General features: G+C 42.7%; 1 protein-coding gene across 1 annotated transcript in view; it reads right to left on the bottom strand.

Annotated features, from left to right (window-relative positions):
• PPP1R1C (protein phosphatase 1 regulatory inhibitor subunit 1C) overlaps positions 1 to 17,320 on the bottom strand; it is a 53,136-nt gene that overhangs the window by 12,258 nt on the left and 23,558 nt on the right. The window contains 1 exon segment of the mRNA XM_054210130.1: positions 17,013 to 17,073. Within this exon segment, the coding sequence (XP_054066105.1) occupies positions 17,013 to 17,073 (61 nt within the window).

Here is a 17,320-nt window from a genome sequence, read left to right as displayed (position 1 = left end):
TCTGTGGAGAATGGCTCTTGGTCAAATACCTCAACAACAACTTGAGCAGAAAAACATGCAGAGATGACTTCCACGTTGGTAATGAAACCAGACAGTACTGCAAGGCTATTCTGCACGGCTCCATGTGCTGGTCTGGCTGGGCAGTTGGAAGCTGCAACCAGAAGAGGATTAAAGTTTTCCAGCTGACATTTTTCATCTCAATTTTTCACAGTTCAGACATGGGCTTAGAGCTGTTGATAAGTGTGCTTGAAGTCAACCAACGCAGGCAGACCTTCAAAGGTGCTGTGCTCTGACGGGTCTTGGGAAGCTTGTGAGAAGGTCAGAATCACCCCCAGAAAGCGGCTGTCTGGATGCAAAGTTTTACTGGGCAGTGTGTTTACTCACTGGAATCGCTAAACCCTCACTTTTAACACCAGAGGCGCTCGCAGCCAGGTGGCTGTCTGTCTAGAGTAGATCAAAATCACAGGACTGGCAGAATTGTTCCCTTATGTCAGAGGATTACAGTAATTCCATCAACTAAAGGGCTACATTTTCAAACCTGAATAAGCTGCTCCATAATAACAGAAGCCAATAGCTCTGCTACTGTCACAAAATTTATATTAGAACTCACTGGCCTTAAAAGTTTAACAGCTGCATTTTCAAACCGTGGCTTCTCTAAATTAAAACGTCTAACATTTTCCTGGGCAACTTCTGTCATTCTTATAATTCCCCACATGCTGCTCCCAGCTAATTTATCTTTACAGTTTGAGACACTCTGTAGGTCGACCACCTTAAAATAAGCCAGGAGGGAAAAAGCAGGAAATAGGTTTCACAGCTAGAAAATCACATCAGTCAAGACTTGGGAAAGCCGATGCTCAAGACAATATGACACTACGCTCAATATTTCCACTGCAGCGTGTAAGTCTGTTTGGAGGTAGGGACAAGATAAATATTAGTCATATAGTCTGCTATGTACAAAATAAAACGATGTTATCGTCCTACCTGTCGTGAGAAAAGGGAGGGAAAGGTTAAGGATAACTAGATAAGTCTTAACTTTCATAAGAAGTATTAACTTCTGTATTCTAAAATATATGCCATCATTCAACATAAATTATGGATCAAGTGTAGAATTAAGTCGAAGGGTGTGCTTTATGCCAGAGGCACAATTATATAAAAAAAACGGTCCTTTCCTAGCCTTACGATCAATAAACATTTACAAAAGTGATCCTCCTCTTGTCTCTAGGAACAAATGCTTTCTTCACAGGTATTATTCCTTTTGCTGAGGATTAAAAAAAAAAAAAAAAGACAGTTCTGCTCCCAATATTTTAATATAATAAATGGTGATTTATATGAGAGAAAGCAAATTCAGTCCAATACCAATTTAATTTCCTCTGACCTGTGCCTGCCAATAGTGGCAATCGAGAACATTTTCTCTTTTTTTTTAATTTTTCCTTCACTGGGGAAATCTCTGAACTGCTCTCCTGTCCACTTCCCTTACTACAGCGCATTTATGCAAGCTTTTATCTTTTCTAATGAAAACTAGAGATGCATTCTTCTCCAAAACTGCCATTGAGGATGCACAAACTAGCCTTCAAAGCAAATGCAGAAGTATTTCTAAGGGATTTTACTTCACTAATTAATTCTTGGGGAAAATGCTGTATTAGAGAAGCTGAACTGAAAGAGTCTGAGCTGCTTGGATGTCAGGTGGGCTGAGACGTGCATCCAGTTGGGATGTGAGGCAATTATGGTTGCCGTGGTATGGAAAAGAACACCGTGACAGGATAGTAGCATGGCTTCTTTTTACATACTGTGTACTTTAACTTCAAATCAAGTTGCTGCCATTTGAATGGTGATTTCCATTAGGATTTTAAAAAAAATGTGTTGTCTATCAGAGATCTATTTATGGTGGGGACAGACGAAGGCATATACCTCTGCTGAAAACTCTGCAGCGGAGGTGGCCTGTGGCACTGGCGGTGCCTCAAGTGCTGGGAAGGGCTGAGGTAAAACAGCCAACTTTCTGTTCAGTAATTTTACTTCTTAGCTAGGCCTCTTCTAACTCTGTGAAGTTAACAGCATGTTGTGCCGAAAATGGTTCGTTCTCAGCGCGATAAGACCAATGTTTACAGTTTCTGCCAAGGAATGGTGCGCAGAGAGGCTCTTGCTTAGACTTATTGCTATAACAACCAAGGTCAGCTAATGTCATTATTTGCCCCATTGGAGGGTCAGAAACAGAAAGGCGTAGAGGGGTCCCACCTGCAGGGAGGAGTGGACAGGACAGGTGACCCAAAATTGACCAACACAGATATTCCATCCCATCTGCCCCATGCTCAGTATAAAAGCTGAGGGCTCAAACGGTCAGCTCTTTTTCTTCAATGGACGATGTCCGAGGAGGACCCTGTCTGTTCATCTGCCTTTGATCCTGATCCGTGTGTTCCTGACTTCATCTGTGGAAACCAGTTCCCACCCGTTGCTGAGTGCAGTCTGGGACTTCCCCAGTGCCTGCCGGTGACGCCATCCCGGGAGCTTAATATGGTTTTGTATATACTGTATCTATTTCATTATTTCCTTTTTATTTTATTATTAATATTCCATTAAAGTAGTTTCGTTTCTTCTAAACTTGTAAATCTCTTTATCTCTCCTCCTCCTCTCCATGTACGGGAAGTGCGGGGATAGAATCTGTCACCAGCCATTGGCCAATTTGGCCAAAACCGTGACACTGCGACAGTCGCCCCAGAGCAGGGCAAAACCACAGCACACCGCTGTTTTGGCAGCATGCGCGACAGAAGCAAAGTGAAAAAGGAAACTGCTGCTTAACTACAAACTTCTGAGTGATAAGAAAAAGGTGCAGCATTTTTACCTATCTTTTGCTTGTAGTAGTTTTCTCCCAAATAAAAAGAAATATGTGATATAAGCTTCGATTAGTAAAGTGGAGTAATGCAATCTTAGGCTGCAAAAATCCTTTCAATGTGTGACAGAACCACTGATATTGATAACAACCACCTTGTCACTCCCCAGCTCGACCCATTTTCTGAGAAGATGATTTTGTAGATTTCATTTAAAAAAAAAAAGCAGCAATGGCAAAAATAAATGTACAAAAATAAAAGAGAATAGCTCCATACTCCTTGTGAAAACAAATATTTATCTCACCATATGTTTGTGTTTGGTTGGGTCTCTGGATGACAAGGAAGGGTTTTCTTAATCCCAGGGCCATTTAGAGATGTAAACTTTAATCACGTGAATAGGATTTTCGTCCTGGTCAGCTCTGTTTGTACTGCTCAGGTTGGCCTTTGCACCGCCATACAGCCGCAGTTCCCACCCCTGCAGGAAGGTAAGGTTTACTCTGAAAGTTTCTCTGCAAAAATTAACTAACCTGTGTAGGAAGAAATGATTCTATGTATAGAATTCTGTTAACGATAAAAGGCAAACTTTAAAAAGTAGTGTATAAGAAATAAGGGGACATAGGTGCTTCTTCAGTATTGAACACCATGGCAGAGGAGGAGATATGAGACGTGTAAGACCACAGCCAGATTCAGTGCTCCAGGTACCTGTAGTTGGGTTATCATACAAGGACCAGCAGTTAACTTTAGGTCCTGTCACAGGATGTAGATGTAGACAGAATCCAGGGTCAGATTTCACCAAGATCTTACTTGTGGCCTCTTTTGCTCAAATTGGAAATGCTCATCCTTAGTTACATGGGGCCAGTGCCACCACAGTCTCACTAGTTTTGGCCGTGCTGCATGGCAAACATTTTTGCCCGACGCAGAATTCTTTGTTAAACATTGAGGAGGTTTTGTTTTGGTTTTAAGTGTGAAAATACGGGATTGTCCTCCTTCTTGTAATAATGACAAAACAGGTAAAAAGGTAACATGGTCAAAACCATGCTTGCTTTACCTCTGCTTCCTAGGTCTTTATTTCCCTTGTTTCCTGCTCGCTGCTGTGGCTACGTAAGAACCGTCCCTGCGGGACATCCCAGAGCAGCCTGGGTTTGTAGCTAAGCACAGATGCCGACCGACCTTCAGGTACTGAAATGCTGAAGGCAGTTGCCTGTGATTCCTCATACAGTCAGCAAAGAGAGAGAGACACTTCCAGGACTTGGTTCTTCATTTGGCAGCCTCTAACAAGCCCAGGGTAACTCCATGCCTGACTTGGTTTAAGCAGGATGGATTCAGGCCAGAGCATTTATAAAAATGACAGTAGCAGACTTCAACAGCTGAATATTTGCACTTGCTTGGAGCCTTACAGTTTTAATTTTCTTGTTATTAGAAAAACCCTGAAATTTCACAATTTCCTTTATGAAGAAAAAAAGGAAAAAGCATTTCACCAAGATATTTCATATTAGCAGTACTGAAACATTTAATTTTGCCTAGTTTGTTAAACATAAAAATTGAGACATGCTATAAGAAAATTCATTTGTTCAAAACACAAAGGAAATTAAGTTTTTTGCATTCAAAACCATACCGAAAATGTTTTATGAAACATTTTCATCTGTACAACTTCATGAGCCATTTCCGAGCAGCTGTATTTCAGATTTCTTTAGGCATTCTTATCTGACTTCAACGTTAACGGATGGCATTATCCAGCTGCTCCCTTTTTCCTGGACAACTGCACTGTGGCTCTACGTTTTTGTATTTTGGCTGACATAGGGATTTTTCTGAGGTTGTGAAACCTAAATAGAGGGGAAAAAACTTACTGCCTCATCCTGAGGGGAGAGAATCCTTGACAGAGGAGGGAAGGCAGAAATCTGAGTACATGATGGGGTGAATGGTGTCCTGCTTGTAATGCCTGAGCAGCTTTTGCTGTTTCACAGCTTCTTCTATTTCACGCCAAGGTCTGGCATGGTACCTGAAGCATTCTCTTTTGTTTAGATTATGGTTCCTTTTTTTTTTATTATTACTCTTTTTGTGGCTATTATTTCTTTCCGTGGCCTTGGGCAGATACAGCACAAGATTTATTAGTGGCAGATTTAAATCTCTTGCTGAATACTCTGTGCAGCCTGAGTTTTTTAGGGTGCAGATAAAAACCTTTCCATTGAGTTATAGTTTTTAAAATGAAGACAGGACCAAAATCTTTGCTGGTCAGCCAAAAATCCAAGGCAGTGTTTCTCTGTCATACTTCCATGTGCTGTGCGGCTTTTCATTTTTAATTAATCCAGTCTGTTTGGTTTCTGTCAGAAGTCTATAAGCTTCTCTGTTGATTTGCTGATGAATCCCCTACTGAGTTATAATTATAATCTTCATTGTGATCCTTCTTACAATGACAAAGGAGATAGATAGGATTTTGGCATCAGCGTAACCTCACATCAGTAATATTGTAAATGTTAGAATGAGCTCTTCTTTTAAGTATTTTATAAACACCTTCAAAATTACAAAAACATTGTGATGATTAAACAAGTGATTGATAGGTCAGTGTGTACGATAAATTATCCTTATCGCAGTTGCTTCATGTGTGGCATATGAATAGCAGGTAATTACCATTTATTTTTATATTACAGGTACTGTAGCTGTAGTCCTTACATCTAAGCAGGAATCTGTCAGGAAGAACGAGCCCCTTCAGTTTTCACCACCCCGTGTCTCTGAGCTGCTGCGATCATCTCAAGCGGCTGGGGTCCATTGCAGAAGAATAAAGCTGAAGACGGCTTCAATCCTTCCCCCCTCCCTCTGCAGCAGGCATTTCACGCCAACTAAAGCAAAGCCTACGATATTACTTACAAATCAAGTCAGCTTAATAGGAGCACCGGAGTATTTCTGGAAGATCAGAGCCAGTCCCTCTTCTGCCTTCATTAACAGCCCCTGGTGCTGGAGAGATTTTTCTCGTGTTAGGAGCTAACTTACTTAGGGCTTGCAATGTGCCCTAGTGCTGATCTTTGACTCTGAGAGGTTTTCCTAGGACACAGCATCATCCAGACATTTAGAGAACGCTCTTATGGAAGTAGGGAATGTACTGCCACAAAATAAGATGTCATCCATCAGATGGAAAGGAGAAATTCTGGTATGTGCAGCTGCAGGTTGACGCTTTTACTGTGCTTGTCACTACCATGTTATGATTGCTTACATTGTATGTAAGTAAAGCAGCTATTGAATCACATAATTGCTGGGGCTGGAAGGTACTTCCACGGATTGTCTAGTACAAACCCCTGCTCAATGCAGGGTCAACTGGAGCAGGCTGACTAGTACTTTATTCAGAATATCTCCAAGGATGGAGACTCCACAAGGTTTCTAGGCAACTTACTACACTGTTTGACCACTCTCACAGTAAAAAAAACCACAGTTTTTTTCTCTTATATTTAAGTTGAATTTCCTGTATTTCAATTTTTGCCCATTCACTCTTACGTTCTCATTACATACAGGCTTCTTATTTTCTAGCACAGAGAAGTGTAGCCAAGGGAACTGTGCCTATCACTACTGTTTCATAAGACATAACTGTATTTAAATATAAAATTGCATCTCCGGTCTGGAAAGTAACCGTGTAGAAGAGGCAGTGTGTATGGCAGATAGATTTCCCTAATTTTCAATACTGTTCACAGTGTTCAACATAGGCTTTTCCAAAGAATCTGTGCTCCTAACTCCTAAATGCGAGCTGGCCGCTGAGAACTCAAGGCTCGCAGGCTGCAGCTAAAAAACACACTAAAAAGCACCAGGAGGCAGCTCTGGGCACTGACCTACTCTGGCTGTACTGGCTGACCATTAACCAGGTCCCCAGTTTGTCCTGTGCCAACTAGCTCTTGTCCAGAAAACTCCCAGCCTGGTTTAGGGAGTGGCATAGGCCGCAGATCGTTTCCACTGGGTATTTTGGATGAGCCCCATGGTTTGGGAGCATAAAAGGGTCTGCAGCATGGATGTGAGCTGTGTGGAGCCAGAAGGCCTCAGGAGGGAAACAAGCCCTTGCACAGATGTAGCTGTGGGACCTTTCACTGCTGAGCGTTTTGCAACTTGACTGTCTACTTTGTTCTCCTACCAAATACACACTTAGGACAAGAGAAGCTTTTCTAGTTCCTTTTTCTCATGTAACGATTTTGTAGGTTTTAAATGTGCTCAGAAGTGTTGGTGTTGACCTTGTGCCCAGCTAAAGCTCTTCAGACATAACTGATACACCCCGCGTGATCACCCATCATTTCTACCTACTTAACTTCACTATCGTGTGAGGCTATGCAAATATTTTTTTATGCTGACACCTTCTCAGACACACCAGGTTGCTCTGAAGGAGCAAGGAGAGCACAGCTCCCTGTAGCTTGGTGCAGCCGCTTGGTGGGGCTGAGATTTGATATCAAAGCTGGAGAATAAATATCATGAGGTCCTGCAGCACACAGAAACTTCCAGAAACCCCCAAGCTCACATACGATCCTCACCAACCTGAAAATGAGGTGGGAGACCAGCCTGGGCAGCGAGGTGGCCTTGTCCACTGGCCAAGCAGGCAGCCTGGCAGGGTGCTGGGGGCATGGGGGGCATATGGAGCTTGTCCCCATGGAGCTGGGCTGCCTCAGCAGCAAACCAGCAACAAACCAGCAGCAAACCAGCAGGTGCTCGAATGCCCACTATCTGGGGCTCCTGATGGAAAGTCCAGCTAGATGCAGGCTCATGCCTTTAACCATTAAGAGATGGCTGGCAATCCGCTAAATCCGTTAAGGGGACAAAGTGGGTACCTCTGTTAGTCCTAACCCAGGGCTGAACTGTGCTCGCTCACACTTGCTGGTCAGCTGGCAAGTGGGAAAGGGGTCACCCAGCCCCGGCATCTGGGAAAACAAATGACCCTTTCCAACACAACACCAAATCAGAAACATCTGGTGGAAACAGGTTCTCCAAAACTGCCCAACCACAGTGACTTCAACAAGGGATAGCGAACGGCATCACTTTGCTGCAGAGAACAATTTTCACAGGGTAAGGGTACAAGTCCCTTGAATCAAGGGAGACAAAGCAAAATACGGTGACTTATCGTGTTTTGCACAACAATATAGATGTGTTTTCCCACCTCTAAAAGAAACGCAAAGCAATTTAGTATTTTAGAACTAAACACAAAACAATTTTAGTACATTAATGCTTATGCACAAGCAGGATGCTTCTCTGTTTGGAAATGCACAAATGCAGCAAACCAGAAGTCCTAGCTTGGATATCAGAAGGGGTCTGGGACAGGGCCTCTGCACTGGGCTTTTGGGAGAGGAGAGAAGAGAAGCTGAAAACAGTGAAAGGTTTATTTTGACATCTTCAGTAATACTTTAAATTTTAAATTTTTTTCATTTTAACTCATTAAGCTTACTGACAACTGAAAACCCACCAAATTCTTATATTTAAGCTTTTTTGATTGCTGGCAAATTAAAACCCGACATTAAGAAATCAGTTATTCAACATAAAATGAAGTCACCGCCAACTATTTGCATTACAGTAGGTACAACCGGGCTCGCTTTGCAGTTGCCATGGGCAGCAAAACATCAGGGGCAAAATCTTTAGTGGCTCTTTATTGTGTGAGTGACTTGAGCTTGTGAGAAACCTACCTCTTCTGGTTTGCCTAAGGCATCAAAATACCCCAGAGCCAGCATCCAGTACAACCAGAATGTAATTACACTGTGGAAGCACATTATCTGGCACTCATATTATCAGCCAGAGCCTGAAAATAAGTATTGCTCTCAATTCTCCTGGAAAGCACAAGCAAGAATATTAGTTTACTCAATTTCATTGTGGAAAATACAGACAAAGTACAAAAAAGGTAGATGCTCCTCTAAAGGCTTAGACACATCAGAGCCATAGGTTCTGTAAAAATTATTTTTAACACTATTCTTATTTTTGATCTCGCTAAGAGTGGGAAGAAAAGTCAGGGTCTAACCACTCCAGGGATTCAGGTAGAACTGGCGGCAGGCAGGTGAAACGTAGTAATAACCTAACAGATTTTGTTTGGAAATTATAAATTGCGGGCAGACTTTAATGTAATTCGACTCCTTCTCTTATATACCTCTCTTGCCTATTTCCAAAAATTTTTCAACGTGCTGCTTTAGATAAAAGCATTACGTAATTAATCAGAATTAGCGGCAAGGAACTACACCTACGTGTCACCAGGGGGAGCTTGCATGCCAAAAATCCCGTTGACCATTTTTAATCACTCCGTTATCTCGGGCATGGCAAAGAGATTGAAAGCTGAATTTATATAATTTCTCCTCATTTCTAGAAGAGAAGAAAAAGCCTTGCTGCCTCCCTTTGCCTTTTGGGGGGGGGGGACAGCTGGCCTGTGGGTACGCTGTTACTGTGGGAGGCAGGCAGCCACTTGCTCTGCAGCCCCGGTCATTCAGCCCCTCTCTTCAGCCGTGTTCTCACTGCCTCCAGCTCCTCTCCATTCAGCTGGCCTCGTCTTTCTTGAGTGTGATGTCTCAAAATGTGCATGGGTTTCCTATGCCTTACCAGCTGCTCGCCAGCTACACGTGCAACCCTGGTGTGTCCTTGACACCTGGAAAGATGCTGTTGCAGGGAGTAGCCCACGAACCTGCACCTTTTCCAGGGTTTACCAGACACCTGTTTACATGTACTTCTTGCTGCGTGCACAACATAGAAGCATAGAATCACAGAATGGTTCAGGTTAGAAGGGACCTTGATGGTCACCTAGTTCCAACCCCCTGCCCTGGGCAGGGACACCTCCCACTAGACCAGGCTGCTCAAAGCCCCATCCAGCCTGGCCTTGAACACTTCCAGGGATGGGGCATCCACAACTTCTCTGGGCAACCCCTTGCAGTGTCTCACCACACTCACAGTAAAGAATTTCTTCCTAATATCTAATCTAAATCTGCCCTCTTTCACTTTAAAACCATTACCCCTCGCCCTATCGCTCCACTCCCTGATAAAGAGTCCCTCCCTGCAGTAAAGGTGCACCTTGAGCTGAGGGAATCACAACAAACATTTTAAGTTTCTTATTCTGCTTCTGAGTGGTCATTAGATCCCTCAATTCTTGTAAATGTATTCTTAAAATTAATTGCCCAGAGCCTGCTCATAATCTCCTCTGGCTATAAAAGACCCGTGGAATAACACTGGTTCACAAGTTGGGTGAGCGCTGAAAACCCTGAAAAATCCTCTCACTGTTTCAAGAAAAATTAGCAGCTACAACAGATGAGAGCTTTTTAAACAACATCCTTCTGGCCCGTGCAGCTCACAGGAAAATGAATGCCGTTTCAGATCCATATGCTTGCTGCAGTATTTCCTGTGTTTTTCTGGTCACATTCACACACATATTTCATGCGAGTGTTCAGTCCTAGCTGTGGGCCTGAAAGGATGTGGTTGAAATCTTCAGGCTGCTCATGTTCTTGTCTCCATGCCAAAGCTCTGGTGGATGGTTTTGGGAACTCTGTGTTCCTGCTAAACTGGGCAATGTCACATCCCAAGGGGTGAGGGAAGGGAGAAATTATGGAAGGAAGGAGAACCACATGGCCGCCTTTAGAAAATTTTTGCTTTTCAATAAATTCAGACTACTAGGCCTCTACTTCAAAAGGGAAAAAAACTATCAAATTGTAAAAAAACCGAACAGCATCGCCACCACAAGAAACCCAATGCAGATGGTCCCTGAGAATAAGAAGCAAGGTTTCTCTTAGCCTAACCGCAGAAATAAGGACCACGTTGTTCAGAGACAGAGATATCACAAAGCTAACATACTCCTTGGACATTTACACGGGTCAGAATTAAACCTGATGGTAACAAGTTAAATAACGAATGGTTAGCCACTGCCCTTGAAGAGCAGCTTGTGGGCAGGAGCTGCTCTCGAGGAAATCGTTGTGTTTTTCAAACCTCCCAGCCCTGACCCCCGGGGAAGAGGGTGTGGGTGGTGAGAGCTCTGCTGAGGGGCTGCGAGCCTGTGCTAACACCCACATGGTCACAGGGAAGAGCACAGCTGATGGAGTCTCAGCTGGAAGGTCGTGGGATGATTTTGCGGTACCAGTAACTGCACAGTGCACGGTGGTGTCATTCATGCTATACAAATTCACTATGAACCTTGGGCTTGCTGTCTGTTGACAGCTCTGCCTTTTGGAGGTGGAGATTTTTATAAATTGAATCTGACTTCGTGGAGAAGAGACGTTAATAGATATAGAGGAACGGCAGAAATATGCAGTTAGATTCAAGTGCAGGGAAGACTTTTCTTTTAAGGGTAAATGAAATGAGACATGAGTCCGCGTAGTATGGAGGCTTTTTAGGAAAATACTACTCAGAGAGATACCTCGATATTTATACACTGTACCTATCCCTATCTCCAGAAGACCCTGGTATAAACTGAGCGAACTCCCCCACTGTGTCCCTGGTGGGGCCGTAGGAAGATTGTGCTCCCCCCAGCAGGGCTGATCCGTGCCAGGAGGGATGAGGACCTGACAAATGCACTCAATCCTGCAGCTCCCGTCCAGGAGCCCAGGAGATGTCAAACGCTGAACAGGAGCAGCATGTAGTCTAGGTCTTCATTCGGTCATCTCGCTTGGGATCATATTCAGGATTTTAAAAGCTTGAGATGAAACACAGGGGTAATTATTATTTATTACACCAGGGCTAGCTGGAATCTGTGTCTGTCATGTGGCTTGGTTGTTAACCTCCAGCATAGAACATACAGCTAAAGCCAGGAAATAAAATTTAATGCCCTGCCAAATGACTGGCTTCATAAGAACCTTACATCTTCTCCTACAAAAATATTATCTTTTCTTCAAAAGCTGTTTCAATTCAGACCAGAACACTGCCAAAATCTTTGGAATTTCGCTATAAATACATCTCATGCTATAAAGTAACCAGAACACAAATGTTACCCTTCCTGGGCTTTCTACTTTATATTTTAAAATAGGTACTAAGTCTCCCACATTCTCTTTCTATAATATTTTATGGTATTATCTCTTAAAAGGTTGACTTTTTAATGTTGTCTATTATTGCCTAGAAGCAATTAATAATACTATGATGTTTACACTGCTCTATATTTAGTACAACAATGCTTAATAACACTATTTTCAAGCCATAAATGCTGTTTCATGGACATTTGTAAGATTACCCTTCTATCACAAAAATAAAGTCATACCCCCCAAAAGAGACCAGTTTAGTATTCTTTGCATGAAGATTAGAAAGAGCCATCAGATATGTGGCCTTCACACTGAACCGAATAAAGTCAGTGGAAATACTCCCGTGGGCTTTGGTCGGTGTTGAATCAGGACCTTAAACCGCACGTGACAATTTAGGGACCCATATTAGCGCTCAGCTCAATCTTTTGTTTTTTCACACACCAGGTAATAGTGGCAGATGACAAGTTATAACACAAACATCCCAGTTTTGCTGTAGAGCAGATGTCAAGCTTAATCTCCACTGAACACCTCGGTCTCTCTAAAGGTACTGTGGTATTTATTGCAGCCGGGGCCAGAGCCATTTTGAAGCAGAAGCCGCCAGCTGTGTGAAATGAAACGTATTCAAAGCTGCCAACAGTAAGAAATTAAATACAGACTGCGGCGGCATCTGCCAACTTTTTGGGCAGTAGCAGAACGGTGGCAGCCAACTGAACTTGAGATGGCAGCAATCTAATCTAATGTACCCATTCACCAACCCAATGAGTCACTAATTAATTTAGCCCAATTTTTTTTTTTTTTTTAAATTGTATCTACTGTCATACTACAGTACAAGTGTGACAAATGAGAGAGGAGGGTAGAGAGAGTGAGAAAAAGAGACCAAGCACCGGAAGGTAGCATCTTGGAAAAGAACCGTACCATAGCCAGGAAATTTGTTCAAGGCCACACTACATTATGTGGTGTGTCTGCATCAAGGTGCAGTCTGACTAAGACGTGGGACAGAATGGTATATAAATGAAGAACTACTTTTGAAACCAAAGCTTCACCTTTCTTTAGTGACTTGGTTACGCAAAAGGCAAAAAAACTATAATGATACAAGATTGCAGCATGAATTTTCTTATCCCATTGCTTCAGGAGGCCCAGGCAGCCGTGGGAATTCCACCCATGAAGGTAAACGCACTGATGGAGCTTTGCCATGGCACAACATGTGAACAACCAAGAGCAGCGCACATAAATAGTGAGGCAGAGCTTTGCTTTCTGCTACCCAAGAAACAATATATTGAGATAGATCTTGTACCTAAAAGGAATGGATCGAAGAATGGGTGTCACCAAGCTGAAGAAAAGGTGCTGCTCCAGGAACACGGCAGCTCTGCTCAGGGATTAGAGGAGGACTTGGTCCTGGCCTTGGGGATTGCTGCAGCTGCTGGATGGTGCCTGCTTCTGTGGAGCAGCCCTAGCATCTGGCCAGTGTTTATTGCAACCGTTCAGCCCACTGGAAAAGCAAAGGGGTCTGAAATACACACTCGGGACTGAGAGGACAGTTGAAAACCATCTCCTTCTCTTGTTCTGGCCTTGTGGCTCACGTGCAGCACAATCACATTTGAAAAAAAAAAAAATCATCATTGGAGAGATTGGGAAAATGTAATATCCTGAGCCACAGTGGTTTACTCACGTAAGAAAAGTCTGACTGAGCACCAGCTCAGTCTGTGAATTTTCACAAACCTGGGCTTGATGTTCAGAAAACTGCGTAAGAGGTGTTATATTGTGGCTAATATTAATTTCCTAAAAATCAAATTTAAGCCAGTGTATGAAGCAGAAATCACAGAAAGACACAGTTTTTATCTTTGCAGTATAATATGATGTTTCTTGTTCTTACTCTGATGTGTTTAGTTACTGCTAGAGCTCTTCACAGAGTTTGCCATATAAGAGGACAGCCAGTAAAATTATACAAGTTTCTGTAGTCACTGCTTAAGACTTACAAACTTCATTCCTCTGCCACTTGGAAATAAATTTAGGCTGAGATTTTTGTTCCACGACGATTCTCGTGGGCTCTGAACTCAGTGCTTACCACACTAACAATAATCCTTTATGTCTCCAGACTCTACCCGTGTTCCTTGTTAACCTTCAGTCACGAAGTAATGAGATGCATCAGACATCATCAAGCTGGCCTAAGGGGTTACAAATTTGGATGAGGGCCACATACTGTACTAATTGCTTCTAATAAATTACATATTTCAGGAGGGACATCATGATTTTAATCATTTATTCTGCATGTTGTTTCCTTTGGAGACAAGAACAAGCAGGCACTAAACAAGCCGAGCATCTGAAATTCATGGCAGAAGCTAGAAAGAGCTCATTTAATATCAACCATCATTGTAAATACTAGAATTATGCATGTATCAAATCCCTGGGTCTGAACACTTTGGGAACAGCCAGTGAGTCCTGGTTGTTTTAATGAGTCGAACCAAAATGATGTCTTTGAATGTTCCTTAGATTTATAACAAGTCAGTTTTAATCCCATTTCAAATGTTGTAGCTAGGGCCTAGCTCAAGAAAAAAGTCTTTGTTTCTATGCAAAGAAAAATACATTAAGAGGGGAATAAAAACGATATATTTCTCAAAAGGCTGAGAGGGAAAACAGTCAAATGTACCTTTCACCTCTGTGGGGAAAGACTTTAATTATGATTTGATGGCAGCTAATTGCAAAGGTGGTCCAGTGAACACAAAAAGCCGCGAGAACTTTCTTTAAAGCCCGCTGAAATTAGTAGGATCTTGATGCTGATCTAAATAGCCTCCTGCAGGGTGAACTAGGATGAGTGAAGGTTTCCTGTTTCCCTGACCTCTAGCACACCCACACCAGTAGACTCACTGTTAATGAAATCCTCGAACCGCTCAGGAATGTGCACTTCCTTCACGGGGTCGGGGGGGGACCTTGGTGGTATTTAAATAGCTGCTAGTATTAATAGCAGCAGCTGGTAGATAATGTGGACACTTGGGAGCTCTATGGAGCAAAGCAGGTTTGGGAACAGCTTGGGCTGTCTTCTGTTTGTCTTTGTAAACCTTGCTTCCCGTCACTTCTGTCTGCGTTTCCTTTCAAGGATGAGCTGAGACACCAAAGAAAACACGACTGTGTAGGTAAGAGGAAACCTGCCTGGGTACAAAGTACGCCTTGGGATGGAAAGTTGCAGTTGTAGCTCTGAGACTCAGATGCGCTCTTTTGATTTTCAAGTGGTGATGAGACACCAAGGAAGCACCATTACCTGGGATAAGTGCAATCTGCTTCTGCCTTGGCAGTCTAAGCTGTCTTCCACTTTGTTGCTCTCTACCTGGGAGGGTTATTGGCCCATTTTAGACTTCTTTGGCAAGTGTGAGGGGAAAAGGGTGAGAATCCAGCAAGACTTCCAGTAGCTACTCTAACCCACTAACCAGAATAATGAAAATATCTCTAAAGATGTTATCTGTGGATCGATGGATGGGTGGATGGATGCATGCATGCATGCATATTTGTGCTAAAACAGTTGGACATCTAACTTCAATACAGAGGAAAAGGACCAAAGGATTCTTCTTGGGTTTGTCATACAGAATGAGAAGCAGCTTAGTAACAAGGAGAAACAGGCCTTACACAATGAGGATTGTGCATGAAGAATGGAAAAGATTGCCCTGAGTTAAACTGGTGACTATCTGGTGACTCGAGAAACCTTCCTCTGGTTGTTTTTATGGTGTTTTTCGTAGGAAGGTTCAAGCCAACCTCTGCACATGAAGAAGAAGAGCTTAAAATGAAAGAAAGTGATGGAGATTCAAGATTAGCGTATTAGAGCATTGGATGTTATAGAAGTGCGAGAGAAATTGAAGTTCAGACATAAATACCCAAGAGTAACAGAAGAAAAAAGTGACACAAACAGGGGAAATAGAGCTGATGAATCCTCGGTTAAGAGTGCTGCTATACGTAGAAAAAAATGTCGACAGACGTAAATCACAACACAGTGAAAATATGATGCATTAATTTGGTGCAATCTTCAGATACTGACTTTTGCCAACATTACATGCTACATAAAAGCGTGGAATTAACAAACACTATTGTAGCAGGGCTAGAAAAAGAAATATTTTTGAAAGCAAAATGGAAAACCTCTTTGACATCCATTAGGTTTAGTAACATAATACTAACAAGAACCCTGCACTGAGTTGTTATCTGGTTTGCTGTCTGATTTGCTCTCCAGATTACCACTTAAATCAATAGCTCTCACATTGATTTTTCCAGTGCACTGTATTCCAGTAAAAAGAACAATGCTCTGAGATGACTCAGCTATTTGCTCTGTCTTTAGGGACTCTGGTGCATTTTCGTTTAGGAAAATAAAAGCAGGAGCCAAAGTACACACAGATATATAGTAATAAGAATCTGCCTGTTGCACCATAACGTGACACTGGCTCTGCAGATGCAGGGATTTGCTCCAGCTTGCCGCAGCAACTACAGACCCGCCTCCAGCTAGAGCAAGCTGTTGTAAGGATGGAATTAAAATATTTGAGGACGATCTTAGATAATAACATTGTCTTTCATTTAGGTGACTGCTATGGCAGAGGGGAAAAATATGCCCACATTTAACTATGAAGCTGATCTCCAGATATTTACCATAACATGTAGAACCTCGGCGGTATTGCATTTTCATTTATTTCATCTATTTACATGTATTTGCATATTCCATGTAATATTTACAAAAGTCCTGGTACTGTAACTAGTCATCACTATTGTCTGATGTTGCTTACACTTCTTTTAACCATGTTAACAATTTCCTATTTTGTTTGTATTCACAACATGCAGGTTCATTTACTCTTGCTTTCTCCCTCTTGCTTAGCCACAAATTCATGACTCTCACATGGTTTTGCAATTATTTCCAGGAACTTTCAAGTCTATTCAGTCGTTGGGATGGAATTATCTCTGTTATCTCAAACTCATAAAAGTATCCAGGCTTTGAAAAGAAAAAAAAAAACAAAACAAAAAAACCCCCAAAGAACGTGTTTAAAAAAATGAATTTGCTACTGCTGCAAGATTCTGTGGTGAGGATAAATAGATGGTTAGTACCAGGCAGATAGTCACTTCAAAGTGTGGAAATCATGATGGCTGGGCATGAACCCATCACGGCTGTGCTGCTCGTGGGCAGAGAGCCATCGCTCACGCCCCAGTGATTCCTCTGGGAGAGAAGACCCCAAGGGACGCCACGAGGGACGCGTGCCCTGCCAGGGCAGAGACAGTACCTGCACAGTACCTTTGAGGGCAGGCGGGGTGAAGACGCTCTGCTTCCTCTGCTTGGGAGAGGCACTCTGGGACTGGGGAGGGACAAAACACAGAGAGAGACGGTAAGAGACAGGCACGGGGAGAGTTTTCTGGTCATGGCAGCTCTTGGTCTTGCTCCACAGCTGCTTTCAGAGGGTGCGCGCCCCAACCTGAGAAGTTTCTAAGAAAAATTAAATTGTATAAATCTGATGCCAGCTCCTGAGCTTTCCTGAATACAGGGAAAAGTACAGACAGAGAAGATAGATAGACAAAATACGTCTTTAACGGACAACCTTTATG

Source organism: Rissa tridactyla, chromosome 7, assembly GCF_028500815.1.
Source record: "Rissa tridactyla isolate bRisTri1 chromosome 7, bRisTri1.patW.cur.20221130, whole genome shotgun sequence".
Classification (NCBI taxonomy): Eukaryota; Metazoa; Chordata; class Aves; order Charadriiformes; family Laridae; genus Rissa; species Rissa tridactyla.
This window is presented reverse-complemented; position numbering and strand designations above follow the sequence as displayed.